The sequence below is a fragment of the Mobula hypostoma genome, chromosome 2 (genome assembly GCF_963921235.1).
Source record: "Mobula hypostoma chromosome 2, sMobHyp1.1, whole genome shotgun sequence".
Taxonomy (NCBI): Eukaryota; Metazoa; Chordata; class Chondrichthyes; order Myliobatiformes; family Myliobatidae; genus Mobula; species Mobula hypostoma.
The window spans coordinates 176,128,822-176,149,300 of record NC_086098.1 but is presented as its reverse complement, the minus strand read 5'-3'; the positions used below and the strand labels follow the sequence as shown (position 1 = coordinate 176,149,300).

The 20,479-nt window shown below is 43.1% G+C and overlaps 1 protein-coding gene across 4 annotated transcripts in view; it reads left to right on the top strand.

The window, feature by feature from the left end:
- Nucleotides 1-20,479, top strand: part of ncoa6 (nuclear receptor coactivator 6) — a 72,970-nt gene that overhangs the window by 27,274 nt on the left and 25,217 nt on the right. For 2 of the 4 annotated variants that reach the window (XM_063041127.1, XM_063041126.1), the window contains 5 exons: nucleotides 639-788; nucleotides 1,297-2,410; nucleotides 8,100-8,227; nucleotides 10,039-12,969; nucleotides 19,267-19,320. In XM_063041127.1, the coding sequence (XP_062897197.1) occupies nucleotides 639-788; nucleotides 1,297-2,410; nucleotides 8,100-8,227; nucleotides 10,039-12,969; nucleotides 19,267-19,320 (4,377 nt within the window). The remainder of the gene's footprint in view (nucleotides 1-638; nucleotides 789-1,296; nucleotides 2,411-8,099; nucleotides 8,228-10,038; nucleotides 12,970-19,266; nucleotides 19,321-20,479) is intronic. The other 2 variants (XM_063041129.1, XM_063041128.1) reach the window with 2 other exon arrangements.

Here is a 20,479-nt window from a genome sequence, read left to right as displayed (position 1 = left end):
CTTGATTCTGTGCTGTAGTGTTCTATAACCTAAGTCTCCAACCATCAAGCACCCATTTATGTTAAAGCAAAAGAATCTGCAGATGCTGAAAATCTTGAAAAACGTACAAAATGCTGGAAGAACTATGCTAATCAGGTATCATTTATGGAGGGGAATAAACAGTTGATGCCTTTGATGAAGGGTTTCGGCATAAGGCATCAACTGTTTATTCCCCTCCATAGATGCTGCCTAACTTGGTGACTTTGTCCAGCATTTTGTGTGTGTTACCCGTTTATGCTGTCCCCTTTTTCTCCAACATTCTATAAACTAACTTCAAGATCATGTTACTGTAGTCATGAGGAACAATTTATGGTGGCATATAGAACTGCCACATCTTTGAGAGGCGGGAGGAAACGCGGAAGAAATCCACACTGTTGCAAAATATGCAAACTTTACATGGACAGCACCAGAGGTCAGGTTGGAGTTGAACCAGCATCTCGACAAGCTGACTGTGCATGTGGCTATGAAATGATTTAGGATGGCTTGAATATTGTAAAGTGCTTTGTACAAATCATTTTTTATTTCCAGGAATGTATCCAGAGTTGGTATTTAGCAATTGCAGTGAAATCAAAGCTAGTGCCCATTTCAATTTGTTTCAGGCATGCAAAAGCGTCTTCCACCAACCTTTCCTCCTGGTCAGCCTAATCAAAACTTCACTCAGGCACAGATTAACCAAGCTGTTGCATCTGCCACATCGATGAACAGTGGAATTCTGCAGGTGCAGCCTAATCAGAATGCACCGCATACAGGTTGGCTTTTCTAGAAAAAACAAGTAATTGAGTTGATGTTTGTGTTATTCAGGGAGGAAATTTGGGAGTTAACAGTGGGTAATGAATACCTCATTCTGTAATTGCTACTGTTGTTCCCTGCTGCACCTTGTGGCACATTGGGTTGCATCCTTTCGATTCCTTTAGCATTTTTGTCTGTTTTTGAGACAGAGCTGCTAGCTCAACACTCAACCCAGCACGGATGGTAAGTGTGCAAGGAGCCGGCTGGATTCGAACCCAGGACCACTTGTCTTGAAAGTTCAGTGCTGATGCCGCTACACCACCAGTCAACTAGTCTATAATTGTGACAAGCTCTTAAGAACAGACATTCAACTGTTTTGATGTAGAGGAAGAGAATTTCTTCATTTAAATGGGGAAATGGGATTGCTCTAAGGGTTAGCAGCTTGCTGGGGCAAATGGGAAATGTGACTTGTAGATAAGTACAAGATGAATTTCAGAAGCTTACAGTACTTTTGCGCTCTTGTTCTAGGTGGTACTAGTAATGTCGCTGCTCAAAGTCCTATGAATGTACAGTCTCATGGGCCAACTAATGTGATGCAAACAAATCTCCTTGGACTTCATGGGAACATGAATAATCAGCAGTCCCTCAATACGCAAGTGAACATGAGTAATGTGCAGGGGCAGCAGGGCCCCCAGTCACAGTTTATTGGGATGCATCAACAAATCGCACCTTCACAGGGCCAGGTGATGAACGTTCAATCGCAAGGTCCACATCCACCAAACCAGATGATTATTTCTCGCCCTCAGCTCATCCAAAACCAAATGATGATGGCGACGTCCCAAAGTCACAGTGCCGTCGCACCGGGACAGAGGATGACTCCGCCCAAGCCGCTGCATTCACAGCAGGGCCAGCAGATAATGACAACTCATGGGCAACTAATAGGACCTCAGGGGCAAGTTGTCTTGCAGCAGAGCCAGATGATGGGGCTACCCGAGCAGATTGTTGTGAGTCAGGTGCAAGGAAACAAGCAAGGTTTCAATAATCAGAACCCGCAGAATGTAATAGCGGGGCCAGGTCAGATGATGAGGGGACCTGCTGTCAACTCGCAGGGTAATATGGTTCAATTTTCCACACAAATGATCCAGCAGAATCCACTGAATGGGAATTCCCAAGGGATTGGCATTCAGGGTCAAGGGCTTAGACCATCAGTACCTCACGTAAATCAACAACATGGTGACCATACAACATCAGCCAGTGATGTCAATGTAACGCAGATGCTGCCTGATCTTCAAATGCAGCAAAGTGTGGTCGCCTCTCACTTGCAAACCATGCAGGCCGGCAACTCTACTGGATCCCACTTTTCAACCCACAGTATGGCATTCAGTGCTCCTTACAGCACAACAGCAAGTGGAAGTCAAGTGTCCTTGGTCACTGCCTCTGGTTTTCCGAACAATAAGGATGTCACTCTGACTAGTCCGTTGCTTGTGAACCTGCTGCAGAGTGATATCACGTCAGCGCAATTTGCCATGAATAACAAGCAAAACAGCCAGGCTATCAACAAACCCAAGAAGAAAAAACCGTCGCGTTCACAGAAGAAAAAGAACAATGGATCTCAGCAGGCAGAAGAGCAAACGCAACATGTGTAAGTTTGAAAATAAATATTACCAAGGGTTTTTCAAGAAACTGTTGTCTTTTGAAAGCTTTGGTTGTGTTTGAATTACCCTCCTCCTTGCATTGGTGTTGAGTTTGGTCTAAGTTTCTGACAAAGGGTCTCAACCTGAAATGTTGACTGTTTACTCTTTTCCATAGATGCTGCCTGGCCTGCTGTGTTTCTTCAGCATTTTCTGTGTGCTGCTCTCATTTTTGATCTAAATTTGCCCTTTTTTTGAAAATAGCTTTATTTTCTGCTGGGGTCATTTATTGTGTCCAGTGCTTGCAATGTGTCCTCCTTTTCATTGGTGAGGCTCAACGTAAATTGGGGAATCACTTAGCCGAACACCTCTGCTCCATCTGCCAAAAGCGGAACTTCCTGATGGCTGATTCCTGTTCCAACATGTCAATCCATGGCCTCCTCTTGTGCCAAGAGGAGGCCACCCTCAGGGTGGAGGAGCAACACTTAGTATTCTGTGTGGTTAACCTCCAACTTGATGGCATGCATATTGATTTCTCTTTCCGGTAAAAAGTTTTTCACCTACCCCCCCGCTGTTCCCCATGCTGGCCTTTTACCTCTCTTCACCTGCCTGTCACTTCCCCCGGGTCCCTTCCTCCTTCCCTTTCTTCCACGGTCTACTCTTCTCTCCTATCAGATTCCTCCTTATTCGGCCATTTTCGTTTCCCATCCGCTTGGCTTCACCTATCAACTTCTAGCCATCCTTCTTCCCCTTCTCCCCACCCCCGCACCACCTTTTTATTCTGACGACTGTCCCCCTTCCATTTTAGTCTTGAAGAAATGTCTCAGCCCGAAATGTCAACTGTTCATTCACTTCCATAGATGCTGCCTAACCTGCTGAGTTCCTCCAGCATTTTGTGTGTTGCTTTATTTTCCCTGTTAGTTTTTTTTTCACTTGTCTTCCCCACCCTTTTAAAATATTAACTTGTGGGCAGGGATGTGGCTGAATAGGTGCCCAATGCAGTGATTTATTGTCACTAACATGACATGAAATTTGTTTTGCAGCAGCAGTACGGTGCAGACATAAAACTATATATTACAAAAATAAATAGTACAAAAAAAAACTGAAGTAATGATCAAGGACTGTTCGTAAATCTGCTGGTGGGGAATAAGCTGTCCTCATCATTGAGTTGGTTGTTCGTCCATCGTTGACGTCGATGAGGACCTCGACACCATTATGATGGTGTCGAGACTAGCGCGTGATTTGGATTTAAGTGAGGGAGAGTTGCGCAGCGTCAGCCTCACTCTCTCTTCCCAATTCCCATCTGGATCCAGTGGCAAGACAGAGTCTAGACGGCTGGAGATGGGACTAGGCGCTGTGGATGACCAGGACGTATTCTGTGTCTTGTCCTGCTCTACACGTTCCACGACGCTTGCAGAGACCGCCTTCTTGACCATTGGACCTTCCATTGGTCTCGTCCGCTCAATCTGCCGGAGTCTGTCTTCACATGCTGGGATAGACAACTCCCTATCACACCGAGGGTTTGAGACCCGTCGGCTACCCTCACCTGGTTTAGCCGGCTTGTCGAAGCCGTTGCCCAGGGTGTGGCCGCTGTCGCATGCAAACAGCTACGGGGAGCCACAGGTGAGAGCTGAGTGCCAGGTGGGGACCAAAGGTGGACTAACTGCCCTGAAAAGGACGTGACATATTCCCCCACCAGAGGTGCTACCCCTCCCTGACACCCCATACTCATCATGGAGTATTGTTCGTCAGGCTCCTGTAGCACCTCCCTAATGGTAGTAACGAGAAGAGGATATGTCCTGGGTGGGGACCATCCTTAATGATGGATGACACCTTGTTGAGACATAGTCTCTTGAAGATGTCCTCAATAGTGGGGAAGGTCGTGCCCTTGAATGAACTGACTGAGTCCACATTCCTTTTGAGATCCTTTGCATTGGAAGTTTCTGGTCAGAAAGCTCTTCACTGTACATCTATAGTGCTGTTGATGCCCATGGCAGGTGTCCTGAAACTCCTAAGTAGGGTTGCTAGCGTGCCTCTTCATGATTACATTGATGTGTTGCCCCAAGAGTATTGATGTCTAGGAACTTGAAGCTGTTCATTCTTTCCACAGATGAGTCCTCATTGAGGATTGGTAAGTTTTCTTGCCTTCCTAAAGTCTGCACTCAATTCCTTGGTTTTACTAACATCAAGTGCAAGGTGGTTGTTGCAACTGCACTCAACCAGTCAATCTACCTCGTTCCTTTAAGTCCTGCTCATCAGCAGCTGAGATTCTACCAACAACAGTGGTGTCATAGGAAAGTTTATAGATAGCATTAGAGCTGTGTGGGTGTAGAGAGTAGAGCAGTGAGCTGGTGCAGATACTTGAAGTACACTTGTGTTGATTGTCAGTGAGATGCTATTACCTATCTGCAACTGGTCTCCCAGTAAGGAAATTGAGGATCTAAGCAGAGAGAGGTGCAGAGGCCCAGGTGAAAATCTGAGGTGTAAGAGGACTTGGGAGTGCTTTTGCAGGATTCCCTAAAGGTTAATTTACATGTTGAGTCTGTGGTGAGGAGGCAAATGCAATGTTAGCATTCATTTCAAGAAGACTAGAATATAAAAGCAAGAATGTAAATTTGACACTCTATAAAGCACTGATGAAGCCTCACTTGGAGTATGGTGAGCAGTTTTGGGCCCATTATCTAAGAAAGAAGGTACTGAAACTGGAGAAGGTTCAAAGGCGGTTCACAAAAGTTATTCCAGGATTGAGCAGGTTGTCATGAGGAATGTTTGATGGCTCTGGATCTGTATTCACTAAAATTCAGAAGAATGAGGGGGTGACCTCATTGAAACCTATTGAATGTTGAAAGGCCTCGATAGAGTGGATATGGAGAGAATGTTTCCTATGGTGGGGGAATCTAAGACCAGGGGACACAGCCTCTGGATAGAGAGATGTCCTTTTAGAACGGAGATGATCAATTTCTTCAGCCAGAGAGTGGTGAATCTGTGGAATTCATTGCCACAGGCAGCTGTGAAGGCCAAGTCATTGGATATATTTAAGGCAGAGGTTGACAGATTCTTGATTAGTCAGGGCATGAAGGTAGGAGATTGGGGCTGAGAGAGAAAATGGATCAGCCATGATGAAATGGCAGAGTAGATTCAGTGGGCCAAATGACCTCATTTTGCTCCCATGGTCTTATGGTTTTGGATGGTGGTGTACTCTTGAGTTGTAATTGATAAACGGTAGCCTGAAGTAAAGTGTCATAGAGCACAATATCATAGAAACAGGCCTTTCAGTCCATCCAGTCTATGATGCACTGATCTTCTGCCTAGTTCCGTCCACCTGCACCTGGACCATATCCTTTCAAACCCCTCTCAACCATGAACCTATCCAAAATTATCTTAAATGTTATATTTGAACCTGAATCTGCCACTTTCTCTAGTAGCTTGTTTCACAGTTGCACCACCCTCTAAGTAAAAAGTTTGTCTTCAGATTTCGCTTGAATATTTCACCTATGACCAGTTCCAGTCTCAGCCAACCTGAGGAGGAAAAGGCTGCATGCATTTTACCTATCTATCTCATAATTTTGTAGATTTCCCCTCATTCTCATGCCCCCCAGGGAATAAGGTCTCAACCCATTCAACCTTTCCCTATCACTCAGGTCCTTAATCCTGGCAACATCCTTGTAAATTTACTCTGTACTCTTTCAGACTTGTATCTTTCTGGAGATAGGTGACCAGAACTGCACAAGAAACTCCAAATTTAGCCTTGCCAATGTCTTGTACAACTCTTGTACTCAGTGCTCTGATTTTTGAAGACAAAGGTGCTAAAAGCTCCTTTTACTGTCCTATTTACCTGAGACATAACTTCAAAAGAATTATGGACATATATATTCCTGGGTCGCTTTGTTCTGCTGCACATCTCATTGCCCTACCATTTGCTGTGAAAGTCTTAACCTTGTTTGTCCTCCCAGTGGTATGTCTTGCAGTTGTTTCTAGGCTCTGGCCATTCCTTGTGCATTGCCCAAGATGGTGAGAATCTGTATGCCTTTTCTACAAAGGGGGACATCACATTCATTCACAATCCTGTGTTTGTCCTTTCTTGTGCACTTCAACAGGATTGCTAATTGGTAATTAGGGGCAGAAATACTGTCCTGGGTTCTCCAGTTATTCTGGACACAGATGCCTGTGGCAACCTATTTTGAACTCCGCTAACTATTTCTTGTTATAGTTAATTATCTGCTCAACTATGCAAAATAAATGATTTGACGTACCTCATTTCCCTCAAACTTGGCCTATAGGGGCCGGAGTTTTACCAAAAGACTGGCAGATAAATGAGAACTATCTTATTTGTATAGCTTAATTACCTCATTTTCAACCTGGCAACTGTTTTTCAACATCAACGTTGAAAAGAATTATTTGGTGCGAAAGTATTTATTTATTTAGAGATACAGTGTGGAACAGGCTTAGCCTGATTGCAGGGCAATTTACAATGACAATTAACCTACTAACTGGTACATCTTTGGAACGTGGGAGAAAGACTGAGTACCCGGAGGAAACCCACGCATTCATGGAGAGGATATACAAACTCCTTACAGACAATGTCGGAATTGAACTCTGAGCTCCGATGCCCCGAGCTGTAGAAGTATCACTTTGATCTCTACACTACCATGGAGCCACAATTACTTCTACTTTCTATCCTCTTCTTGCTGGAAAATGATACTGCCTAATTGCTGATTTTATATTAAATCATAGAACATCTGTTGTACTGTAGATTGACTCTTTTTACTTTGTACCTCTGCAGTTTCTCAGAGGGACAAAACACTGAAGTAGATTGGACTTTTCAGAAGCAGGATTTGCTTATACTGAGAGCTACTTGCTTATTATTTATTTATTGATGCAGTGCTGAATAGGCCCTCCCACCACCCAGCAACCTCTGACTACCCTGATTTACCCCTATCCTAATCACGAGCCAGTTGGCAATGACCAGTTAACCTGCGGTACATTTTTGGATTGTGGGAGGAAACCAGAGGACCCGGAGAAAACTCACACATTCCACAGAGAAAACGTAAAGACTCCTTACAGAGAACACCAGGATTGAACTCTGATGCCCCAAGCTGAAACAGCATTGCACTAACTGCTCTGCTACTGTGGCACCTGTTTCCATGCTTTCCCTATTTGGATCACCTTAATTTGGTGATATGGATAGCATCTTGTTTATTATGCTAAACAGTAAATTGATTTCATCTGTAAGCTGGGAGCTAAGGTATTCCACATCATGGTAGCGTAGTGGTTAGTGTGACACTATCACAGCTCTGGACTATGGAGTTCAATTCCGATGTCTTCTGTAAGGAATCTATATGTCCTTCCTGTGGAATGCGTGGATCTTCTCCGGATGCTCCGGTTTCCCCTCACATTCCAAAGATGTACTGGTTAGTAGGTTATTTGGTCAACGTAAATTGTCTTGGGATTTGGCTAGACTTAAATCGGGGAAGTTGCTGGGTTGGTGCTGCTTGGTGGGCCAGGAGAGCCTGTTCCGCCTTGTATCTCTAAATAAAATATATAACATGGCCCCAGATTGTAGATTAAATCAATTTACTATTCATCATAAACCACAAGATTCACTTTGTACAGCCAACTTAAACAGGATTTCTGACGTTGCAGTTCTCTGGAGTAATACCATTGTGCATAGCATAATTAAAACATTATTAATTTTTGAAGGATTTCAGATACCCGTCAGATGCAGCCAGGGCTGGATGACGGAGAACCGCAACAAATGACAGGAGAACAGAGTGTAGGAATTGATCCAGCAGCCAACAAATTGTCTGAATTTGCAAATCGATCTGCTGGTAAGTAATTTGTGTACGAGTGGCTTGGGACTTCTCACATTTTGTTTCCTGGCTATCTGAAATAAAACCTGAAAACATTCTCCATGTACCAACTGATACTCCCTCCTCCCCCTCTTTTTCCATTTCCTGTTGTGGTTACCCTCTTACCCCTTCTCTTCTCACCTGCCCATAACCTCCCTCTGGTTCCTCTCCTTCCCTTTTTTACCATGGTCCACTGTCTTCTGTTAGATTCCACCCTTTGTCTTCCACCTATCCTCTCCAAGTTTCTTATTTTATCCACCCACCCACCCACCTTCCCCCTTGCACATCACCTGCCAGCTAGTACTCCTTCCCTATACCCCGCTACTATCCTGGCTTCTTTCCCCTTCCTTTCCAGTCCTGATGAAGGGTCTCAGACTAAAACAATAGCTTATTACCTTCCATAGATGCTACCTGATTTGCTGAATTCCTTTAGCATTTTGTGTGTTGCAGAATGTTTCATTGTTTTGGAAAGCACCATTTTAAATTGCATTTTAATGTAACACTAAAAGGTTTCCCTGAATGGGCAAATATTCATGACTTAATAAGTTTTTGAAATTTCATTCTGTAAAACTGTTCAGTAATAAGTTTAGGTTAGATTAGATTATGAGGACACGCAGTCCTCTTTTATTGTCATTTAGTAATGCATGCATTAAGAAATGATACAATATTCCTCCTGTGTGATATCACAGAAACACAGGACAGACCAAGACTGAAAAACTAACAAAAACCACATAATTATAACATATAGTTACAACAGTGCAACAATACCATAACTTGATGAAGAACAGGCCATGGGCACAGTAAAAAAGTTCAAAGTCTCTCGAAAGTCCCACATCTCACACAGACGGGAGAAGGACGAAAACTCTCCCTGCCATGCCTGACCACGGTCCGACTCTGAGTCGTCCGAAAACTTCGAGGCTCCGACCAGCCCTCCGACACCGAGTACCGAGCACCATCTCTGCCGAACGCTTCAACCCCAGCCTTGGTCGCCAGCAGCAGGCAAAGCTGGGGATTTTGGGGCCTTCCCTTCGGAGATTCTCGAAGTTCTCAGTTGTATTTTAGGATATTATTTCACCCCAAGCTTTATCCTTAGTTGAGTGCCATAAATGGCTGTTCGAATTTGTTGGTGACTTTCCCTTAAGTCGCATTGCCACTAAACACGTTGTAACTATGAGCAAAGTCACCGGAGAGACACTGAAGCTAGTAGATATAGAAGCCTTTATGCTAACAAAATGAGTATACAGGCATCATATTCAAGACACTCATGGAAAAAGAGACCTGCTTTATCCAATATTAAAGATCAAAGGTAACAGCAAGACAATTCTATAGTTCCGATGTATCTACAATGCTTCCTTTAAATTACATATAGTTTTCACATCCACGCTCCAGACACCCAAAATGAATGGTACTCCCCACTGACTCTAGGCCAGATTCATGCATATCCAGGCTTTTGAGGTCTAAGTGGAGTGTTTCTTTGTTTGCAATTGACTCCAGCCTGCAGCTCTAGGAAACCCATTGTTCTGAGCTGCATCTTAAATTCAGCCTGCAAACCACATTCAAAACTGAAGTATGGCTGCTGTTGAAAGTAATATTTGCTACATACCCTAACTCTGGAATATGCCCTAACAAACATCATTAGTGCTCCCTTGAAATAAAGCTGTGGTTTGAAGAACCTAACCATACAGTAATCATCATTCATGGAAGAAATGATTTGTGTTTTCTTGTTTGCAGATTGTAACAATTTGTCAGGTTGCTGGTTACCAAGTGTCTGTTTCATGTATTCCATGCAGGCTTCCATTTGCAGGCTGTTGATCAGAGAACACTGCAGCAGACAACTATACAATCTGTCCAGCACCCACAACAGCAACAGCAGCAGCCACAACAGCAACAGCAGATGATGATGATGATGATGATGAAGCAGCAACAACAGCAGCAGCAGCAACAGCACCAACAACAGCAGCCAGACTCAAAGTCAATTAGAATTCCAGTGACCCCTAATACACTTCCACCTAAAACTGCCTTAACTCCAGATGCGTCGAGAATGCCAATGACCACAGCTGGTAATAAAGCAGTCATGGTAAGCTTGCCTGGCCAGAGTGGAGTGCCGCCGTCACCAGATAAATCGAGGATGCCTTTATTAGTTGGCCATCAAGCTGGTAACACACTCAGGAAGATGCCTTTCCAGGAAAATATTCAAAATGTCCCATCGTCCGTCCCCGAGGAAGGAAACACAACTGCACATCATCCTGATGGAACAGCAACTGAACTTTCGCTCTCCACTGGATCCCAAGTTAATCCGGGGCCACAACCTGTTCCCCTACCCACCCAAGTGCTCATCACTGGGACTAAGCCTGGACATCCTCAGATCTCAACGCCACAAGGTGCAAGTCCACAGCAGCAGGGACCCCTTCCTTTACAAGGCACACACAACCTTCACTTTCCTAATACTACTACTACTACACAAACCTCAAGACCAAAAACACCAAACCGAGCAAGCCCCAGACCCTATTTTCCCCATACACCCACAAGTAGACCACCCAGCACAGAACCTTCTGAGATAAGTTTGTCACCTGAAAGATTAAATGCATCTATCGCAGGTCTTTTCCCTCCTCAAATCAACATTCTCTTACCTCCTCGGCAGCCCCCTTTAAACAGAGGATTTGATCAACAGGGTCTAAACCCAACCACTCTGAAAGCAATTGGGCAGGCCCCATCCAGCATTCCTCCCCTTGCCAGCAACCCATCTGCTACTGCGGCTTCACAGGCAAATAAGCTGGATTCAGTAATAGTCAGTTCAGCAAAACAGGCTACTGGAAAGCGTGCAAGTCCTAGTACTAGCAGGAGAGCCAGCACTGGGGCCAGTCGAAAAGCTGGTCAGAGTTCGGGCAGACAAAGTGGGAAAGGCTTGAAATCAGCATTGACCCTGCAGCAAAACCCTGCCATCGTACCAAACATGGATGTACAAAAGAACATTCTAACAGGCGCAGCACAGGTTCTGTCAAATTCAGTTCCCGGAAGTTTGAGTGATCCTAGCAATATAGTTCCAAGTACTCAAAATACACCAATTTCTGTCAGAATTTTTGCTAACCATCCTGAAGAAAGCAAGGAAGGTTTACCCTTGTCTGGCCATGGTACATTGAAGCAGGTCTCTAGTAACAAAGAACAGATGTCCTTTGAATGCAGTCCTCAAGGCATCAACAACTTGGAGAAGAAGATTGGTCCTGAGATTCAAGTAAAAAAAGGAATTAAGCCACTGGAAGCTGGTAATCCTGGTGGATGTGGAGAAGAAAAAAGCCTGCCACCTTTAAGAGAAGTTCCAGTTTCACTTAATCAACTTCTGGACACTTCTGGTAGTCCTGGTGCTGCCGTTAAGACCACTAGTTCCAACCAAATGGGACATCCTATACCTTCTGGAGATAAAGAGAAAGATGAATCTGTTAAGGAAATTCCTAGCACATCAGCACAAGTCATTTGTGACAGTGGCTTAGCCCCAAGTCGACCAGAACCGGGGGAATTAAATAGTAACGTGACTCAAAGTGGTCCACCTAGGGTGCCCACACCAGTGGTGCCTGCGTCTATCTCTGCTTCAAATCCAATAACAGTGTTTCTAAGTTCTAGTCCCATTAAATCTGCAAGCAGTGTAACTGCACCTGCACAGACTCAGTCTCAGCCTGCGGTTGTTCCATCTGTGGTCACAATGCCAACCCTGGGTAATAAAGTGGTATCTGATGTACAGCCAATGGTACAGACAGGCTCTCAGCCAGCGTTCATCACTGCACCTGTGTTTATAAATACGTCTGTATTCCAGGTGGTTAAAGAACCTTTGTTATCTCAATCAGCCACCGTTCCTAAAGTAACTTTACCTTCAACTTCTTCATTGGTGTCCCAGTCTGTTACTGTAATCCAGGTATCCCACACTGCTCCGAGTTCATGCTCAGCAGTTTCAACTACCCCACCTGTCAATAGCACCATTAACTCTTCTTCTGCACCAACGAGCAGACTGCTGGTTCAGAGGTCATCTGCATCCCCAGTTCAGCCACCTTCCACTTCTCCGGCTCCTCCAACCGTCTCCTCACCATCTCCTCACAGGCCAGCTGCAGACTTCGGCCTCAGTGAACCTCTTCAGAGTAACGGCACGGTTGACCAAAGCTCTTCAGCTTCATCCCACCCAAGTGCAGTTGCAACGTCACCTACTTCAGCTAGCCCAGGTAGCTCTAATAGTAGTAGGCGAAGTCCAATATCATCCAACAAAGGAAGAGGGAAAGTAGATAAAATTGGTCAACTCCTCATGACCAAGGCATGTCAGAGGGCCTCCCCAGATAAGAAAGATGACCCAGCAGCATCTGAATTGGCTTACCCAGGTGTTGATGGTCAGATGCCAAAAGCAGCACTTCCTGGTAGTCCTGAAGGAGAAGTTCCTCCTATTGAGACTAATCAGACCAACATTTCTTCTCCAACTAGTCAACCAGACGTAGGCACTTCTGTTAACATCACACTTGGTACAACTAGCAGCTCTGCTTCTTCTGTCTCTGTTTCCTCACCTGCAAATACATTGAGTAGCACTTCTCAAAGCAATGTCACGTCAGCTGCCTGCCCCCAGAGCCTTGATCCTGAATCTGTAGTAACTGTTGGTGATAGCAGTCTTGCAGTCTCACAATCTGAGGGAAGTTGTTCGTCAGCAGAGAAAGTGGGAACAGATAAAGAGCACCAACCAAATACAGGTACCTAATTGGAACTGTGCATGTGTTTGCAGAATTCTGTGTGAATTAAGTAAGCATCAGCACATAGTCTTATTTGTTGTAATTTTAAGTAGCATATAGTTTTAACCACCATATCTACATCTTTTGAGTTGCTTCTAAAATTGAGAACAACCATCCCTCAACCAGTGGAGCATAATCACACTACTCTGCTTTGAGCTGCATGTTTTGACTTTTGAGCTATCTCAAAGCTTATCAGATATTTTGAGAGAAGAAAGCAAGATTGGCAATATTATGACACTTTTAATCCGAATTATTCTACGTTGTTCCATGCATCCAAGTTAATAAATCATGCAAATCAGTGATTTAATTACCAAATCTGTGGATGTTATTGTACAACTTCTGTCAGTGTCTAAATGTTCTCTACCTTTTTATTCAAAAGTAGAATATTTTTCCAAGAGTATCAATGATATTAACCAATTCTAGAAAGGATTGGGATTAGGACAGTGTCTTTTGCAACCATTGGGCATTGGTTCAAGCCAATTTAAATATCTTTAAAGTGTTGTGCTGCAGGAAAACACATCAATAGTTTTGCACATTAATGTCCCATAAATATGATATCACCAACAAAAATTCAAATTTTGCATGATAGCTATTTGCCAGAAGATTGAGCTCTTCAAATAACCAGTTGAGATCTTTAACATTTACCTGAGAGGATTGCTGGCAATCCTTGATCTATTTAACCACAAGGGAATACTCTGACCATGCAATAATTCCTCCAGTAATTTATAATCTTGAATGTAGATAGTTTTCACTTCCCTAAGGCTTGGTTCTGCAAGTAAATTACTCTTTAAAATGATATTTTTTATTCAGTGGTTTATCATCATTATCATCATCATCATGTGCTGTGTCGTATGACGTGGGTAGTCATGGTCATTCCATGACCATGATTATTCTTGGCAAATGTTTTTACAGAAATTGTTTGCCATTGCCTTTTTCTGGGCAGTGTCTTTACAAGACGCGTGACTCCAGCCATTATCAATACTCTTCAGTGATTGTCTGCCTGGCGTCAGTGACCAGGACTTGCGACATGCACCAACTGTTCATATGACCATCTAGCACCTGCTCCCATGGCTTCACGTAACCCTGTTAGGGAGGGGCTAAGCACCTTGTCCAAGGGTGACCTGCTCGCTAGCCTTACACCTCCATTGGTAGAGACGTTTCTCCTCCACATCACCCAATTCGGTGGTTAGTCAGTGCTTTGATATGACTGGTCATGACCTTACCATAGTAAGGGCTCTTTCTATAGTTGTCAAAATCCTTTCTTTGACAAATAATCACTCAGGCTAAACTTACTGAACTGCTCAAATGTGTGATCCAGACCCACAGTCCCGACTTTTCAATGATTCTAGGCTCGTGTTTAGGTATTTTCAATCATCCTGAATAAGAAAACAGGCATAATGAGGTAAACAGGCTCTGAAGTTGATCCTGCCATTATGCAGTTCTCAAGTTTCTCCACTGGTTGGTGCTGGAGCCAATGTTACCACAAAAGATTTCAGTACATACAGACAAGTGTCCAAATACATAATCATTCTGTCATAATTAGGCACTGTTGACATTTAAAACCCTATCATAGAAGAGCATTTAAATAACTACTGATAATAATGAAAAGAAAGTAATGTTATTTCCATTGGAACAGGAGGATTTAAATATCAATATTGCCTTATTATGACCACATGATTATGTTTTTAGCACTGAAATCATTTGTGGTAACATTAGCTCCAGCACCAACCAGTGTTGCTCTGATTTAGGAGTATTGTTCATAGTCAGAATTGTGTACGAGATACAGCATAGAAGTGTGGTCCAGAGGTAGATGGTTTTTTTTGAGCTGCACAAGACTTTCTCCATCATGCCACATCTGCCCCCATCAATATGACCTGCTCTTGATATACCTAATTATCTGCACCTCAACGTATACACTATTTCTCTAAAATATTAATTGTAATAGTTCCCACTATCAACTTCCCGGGCAAAGAAATTCTACTTTGTATTTATTTTTACCTTAATTCTGTTTTATTTCTCCACTTCTGGCTGCCATTTCTGATTCTTCTATTGCCCTCCTCTTTATCTCCGCTTCCCTGAGGGAAAATCATCAGATATTAATTCGGCTTGAATTGTTGCAGTTTTCAGTCTAATTTTAACTTTCTTTTGGCCTAGTTCACTGTGGCATTGCTTCTCTCTGGGTGTCAAAAGATGTCTGAGTTGGAGGAGATGATTTTTCAAATGCCTCTGCAAGGTGCAATAAATGTGAAATGCACCTCTACTCATAGAAAACATTCTGCTATCAAACAAATGCTTGTCAGTTTTTAAATTTATCTTCCCTAGCCACATGCTATACTATAGTTGGTGTATTGGTTACTTACAATGTAAAAGGATTGCTGAAAAAAATTGTATCTTCAAATTTGCAAAGGCCCAGCCATATATTATGTCACTGTATTGTAAAGTAATTTATACTCAAGGTGGCCACTTTATGAAGTACACCTGTACTGCTGCACGTTAATGCAAATATCTAATCAGCCAATCATGTGGCAGCAACTCAATGCATAAAAATATGCAGACATGGTCAAGAGGTTCAGTTGTTTTTCAGATCAAACATCAGAGTGGGGAAGAAATGTGATCTAACTGACTTTGACCGTGGAATGATTGTTGGTGTCAGATGGGGTGGTTTGACTATCTCAGAAACTGCTGATTTTCTTGGATCTTCACATACAGTTGTCTCCAGGGTTTACAGAGAGTGATGCGAAAAGCACAAAACATCCAGGGAGTGGCAGTTCTGTGGGTGAAAATGGCTTGTTAATGACGGAAGTCAGAGGAGAATGGCCAGACTGGTTCAAGCCAGCAGGAAGGCGACAGTAACTCAAATAACCATGTATAACAGTAGTGGTGTGCAAAAGGACATCTCAAACTGCACAGCAGATCGAACCTTGAAGTGGATGGGCTACGACAGCAGGAGACCACAGACATACACTCAATGGCCATGTTATTAGTTACAGGAAGTAACTAATAAAGTGGCCACTGAGTGTATGTGACAATAATACCACATGCCCAACACAAACCCTTTAACATGCAGTGATGATGCAGCTCTTCTTTCCAGTTCTATCCTATCAGGTGTTCTGCATCTGTCATTTCCTGATAAAGCTGCAGGTGGCTTATTGCAATAGAAAGCTGAGTTGACAAAAGGGTTCGACCAAACAATAAGAATTAACCATCTTCCTGGCATAGCCATAACACTCGACAGCTAAGGATAAGCATTAAAGAACTTGAGGGTAGGCTTGAGTGCAAAATCTCAATTCATAGGAAGTTTGCAACATCTGGAGAATCTATAGTCACAATTCTGTTACGTTGAATATCAGATACCATCAAAATTTCTCTGTACAGTGATACTACCCTGAATTTTAAAAGCATACTGTATATCCACTCATTCCCCCCCCATCCAGTTTTTCAGACAACTCAAGGCAAAAGTTGCTTAAAAGCAAAATATTTTGGTTGCTGAATCTGAACTGAAAGTAGATAACACTAAATTGCTATTTTGTATGAGTGTAAAACAAGAGATGGTAGTGTCTGGAACATTGACTACTGGTAATTTTAAATGTCTGATCTCTTAATTGAGACAGCTGAAGAGTGGGAGCTAGGTGACAGGACCTATACTTAATAATGACTTCTTTCCTTGGAGTGAAGAATTTACTGAAGCAAATCATGTTCTTCCTGTTGGATTTTTTTTTGTTTCCCATATCTTGGAACATTATTTGGCTTTCAAACATATAAATGTACTGACTAAAAAGAATATGAAGCAAGAAAAACATAGATGGAGGAGCTCAGGTGGTCGAGCAACTTCTATGTGGGTGAATAAATTGGGGCGCCATTGGCGTGACAGTACGACAGCTCGGCATTCTGGAGGTCAGAATTCAATTTTGGTACATTCTCCCCGTGACCGTATGAGTTTCCTCCGGGTGCTCTGGTTTCCTCACAGAGTCCACAGATGTTCCAGTCAGTAGGTTAATTGGCATTATAAATTGTCCTGTGATTAGGCTAGGGTTAAATAGTGGGTTGCTTGACAGCATGGCTTGTTGGGCCAGGAGGATCTGTTCTGCACTGTATCTCTAAATAAAATATTGCAAGACTGAGCAGAGAGGAAAGATGGCCAGTATTTTAAAAAAGGGGAGGGAGGGAGCAAGTGCTGACAGGGTGAATAGTTAGGCATGGCCTAGATGGGCCAGAGGACCTGTTTCTGTGCTGTGGTGTTCTGTGACTGACAGTGGAAGGATGATGGACAAAGGAGCCAGATGGGAGAGAGTGAAGGTGGGGGGCAGCTGCTAGAGGTTGATAGGAGAGACCCCAGGTGGAGCGGAGGTTTCCATTGAGGGTCTAGGATCTGAGGCACATCCCAGAATTAAGATACATTCTACAAAACTGAGATGAGGTTCAAATTCTTCTGCTAGAAGGTGAATCTGTGGAATGGTGGAGCACATTTAATTCTGCTCCTTAATCCTAATGGTTTTATGAACACAAAGTTTATAAATCCTGCTATATGATGTGAGAAAAATGATCAATGGGGCTATTAAAGAACAAAAGGAAAGTCATTTGAAACTGGGGCGGGAGTGGGTAGAGAGTGTAAAACGCAGAGGACGGACTGGTTAAACGCTAGATTCTGCAAATACTGGAAATCAGTCCAGAGTAACAAACAGGAAATGCTGGAGGATCTCAGCAGGTCAGGCAGCACCTATGGAAAGGAATGAACAGTCAACTATTTTGGGCTAAGACCTGAAATGTTGACTATTTATTCCTTTCCAACGATGCTGTCTGACCTGAGTTCCCCGTGCATTTGTGTATGACAAGGACAGGTTAAGGCAGACAGGAGGAACAATTACTCATGTCCACAGACTTCACCCATCGCATCTCTTCCTCAATGGTTCCTGTTTAACAATTTCTTTAGCAGATTCCAGCACTTGTAGCCTTTGTTTCTGCTCATCACCCTCCATATCTCTATCTCCAACTTTACCCTCTTTTCTACTCCTCCCATCCCCCCCCCCCACCACCACCCAGGGGGAAAAAAATTGGCTCTGTCAGTCATTCTGCTGTCCTTGGTCCACCTAATAGCCCCTGTGTTACCCTTCTCTTCTGTTTATAGCAACAATCTTCTATTGCCACTGCCCTGTTGCAGGGTTTCAACCCAAAACCTGAATCACTCCTTTACCCTCTCCACAGATGTTACTGTACTGGCTGAGTTCCTCCAGAATTTTTTTTGCTCCATATTGCAGCATCTGCTGTCTCTTCAAGAATATGTAGTCTTGCATCATAAAAGCAGACAATTCCTCTTCCGCTTCCCCATAATTCTGATTTCCTTTTTCCTGCTCAAGCATGCAACCAATTTTGTTTTGAAAGTTGCTGTTAAATTTTTTTTGCCGCTTTCAGATAAAGCACTCCAGATCATAATATCATATTGCAAAAAAAAACTTATGTCCATTCTTGTCTCCTGACAGATTCCTGCTTCTTCAGCCCTTTACCTCATCTGCCCTTACCTCATCTGCATATCAGCTCCTACCTTTTCATTTCGCCCACCTTCCCCTTCACCTATCACCTCATAGCTTGTACCCCCACTTTATTCTGGCTTCTTCCCCCTTCCTTTCCAGTGCTGATGAGGGGTCTCAGTCCAAAAAGTTGATACTTTATTCATTTCCATAGATTCTGCCTGACTTGCTGAGTTCCTCCGGCATTTTGTGTGTCATTCGGTTCTTTTGACAACACTACACTGGCTCCTCCAGTCTCTGACTCCTGTCAATGGAAACAATCTCCCCCTTTCAGTTCTTATGAAAAGCCCTGATTTATGAACATCACACTTCATTAGTAGTTGGTCTTCTCTGGTTTCTGCACAAAATTAGTTGTTAAATCAACTTGCGGTCAAATGATAATTGTCCACAGGATAGGCAGAGGTCATTTATCTTTTCCCCATTGCTATTGAAGACGAAATTGTAGTTTATTTGCAGCCTCTATTTTTGCTTGAATTGGAAATTCTTAAATTATTGTATTGAGCTAGTTTAAATCGGTGGTAAGTGTACTGCATCAACTTGTTATTTTTAAGCTAATAGTATGTTGATCATTTTGTGCTAATGGCAGGATATTGCTAAATGTGCATGCAAAATTTCCCATTGGAATTCAATTTTAATTAATAACCCAATTTGCATTCCTTGCTGTAAACATTATTTTGATTAACATACAAAGCATTGGCATCTCATCTATTTTTATGCACTTCTCTTTTGGTAGTTGAGCAAAGAAAAGAAGCTTTGGAACATTCGGACACAGGACTGCCAGCCACCAGTAAGTAATTATGGTTTTAATGGTCTTTTATGTGTACACTGTATGAAATTCCTTGTTGCTACTTTAGCTGGAAATTCCACAAACTGAGCCCCAGTGGGATTAAAATTTCAAATAAAAATGGAAGCTCATCAGTAATATAATTTACTCATAACAGTAATTACTTACTACCCTTTACGCCACTGGCGTCTAGGTCAGCAATGAAGATCCTCCATCTCTGTCCATACAGCGATACACAGATATGAAGGGTTCTTCATTGCTGTTTCCGTAACATTTTTTTTCCCCAATCAGGGTTGTTGGCCCTGAGCTGAACCCCCAAACCTGAAGGATCAGTGGACCTCTCTTGATCTGGCCTCTACCCTTTGACCTGTTTGGCATGAGTTACCTTACCAAGAGCCAAAGCACAAAGCCGACTCCAGCCAACATGCTCTCCAGGTCACTGAGGCACACAACCCTACAAATCCAATGACAAGGATGTGGTTGTCTTGTAGTTCATAACAGTAAAGCTTCCCAGGATGTGGCTTGCATTACCACCATACTGTGGGATAAAATTGGCAATTTAATACTGAATTTTCGCTAGTTTTACCACTTTTTTGAGTTAAATGTGTCCATATCTGAGGAATAAAGGATATTCATTCAACTTTTAAGCATTACTACTTTGACTCCTCTTGGGTTTATGAATATTGCGATATAATAGTGCATTTCTTTTTTTGTAGGAAGAGGTGCAGTCGACGTTTCAGGCTGAGACCCTGACGAAGGGTCTGAAACGTCGACTGCACCTCTTCCTAGAGATGCTGCCTGGCCTGCTGCGTTCACCAGCAACTTTTATGTGTGTTGCTTGAATTTCCAGCATCTGCAGAATTCCTGTTGTTTTCTTTTTTTTGTTCCTCCTGTCACGTACTTTCTCCCCTCTTTCTCCACACACCACTACGCCTGGCCATTCCATGCACCTGCCAAAAAATAAGCTTGGAAATGTTATACTTCTGGGGTGGCATGGTAGCGTGGCAGCTAGCAAAATGCTTACTGCATCGGTGATTGGAAGATTAGGGTTCAATTTCCACCACTGTCTATAAGGAGTGACCACGTGAGTTTCTTCAGCATGCTCTGGTTTTCCTGCATATTTCAAAGACATTGGGTTATGGTTAATAAGCTGTGGGCATGC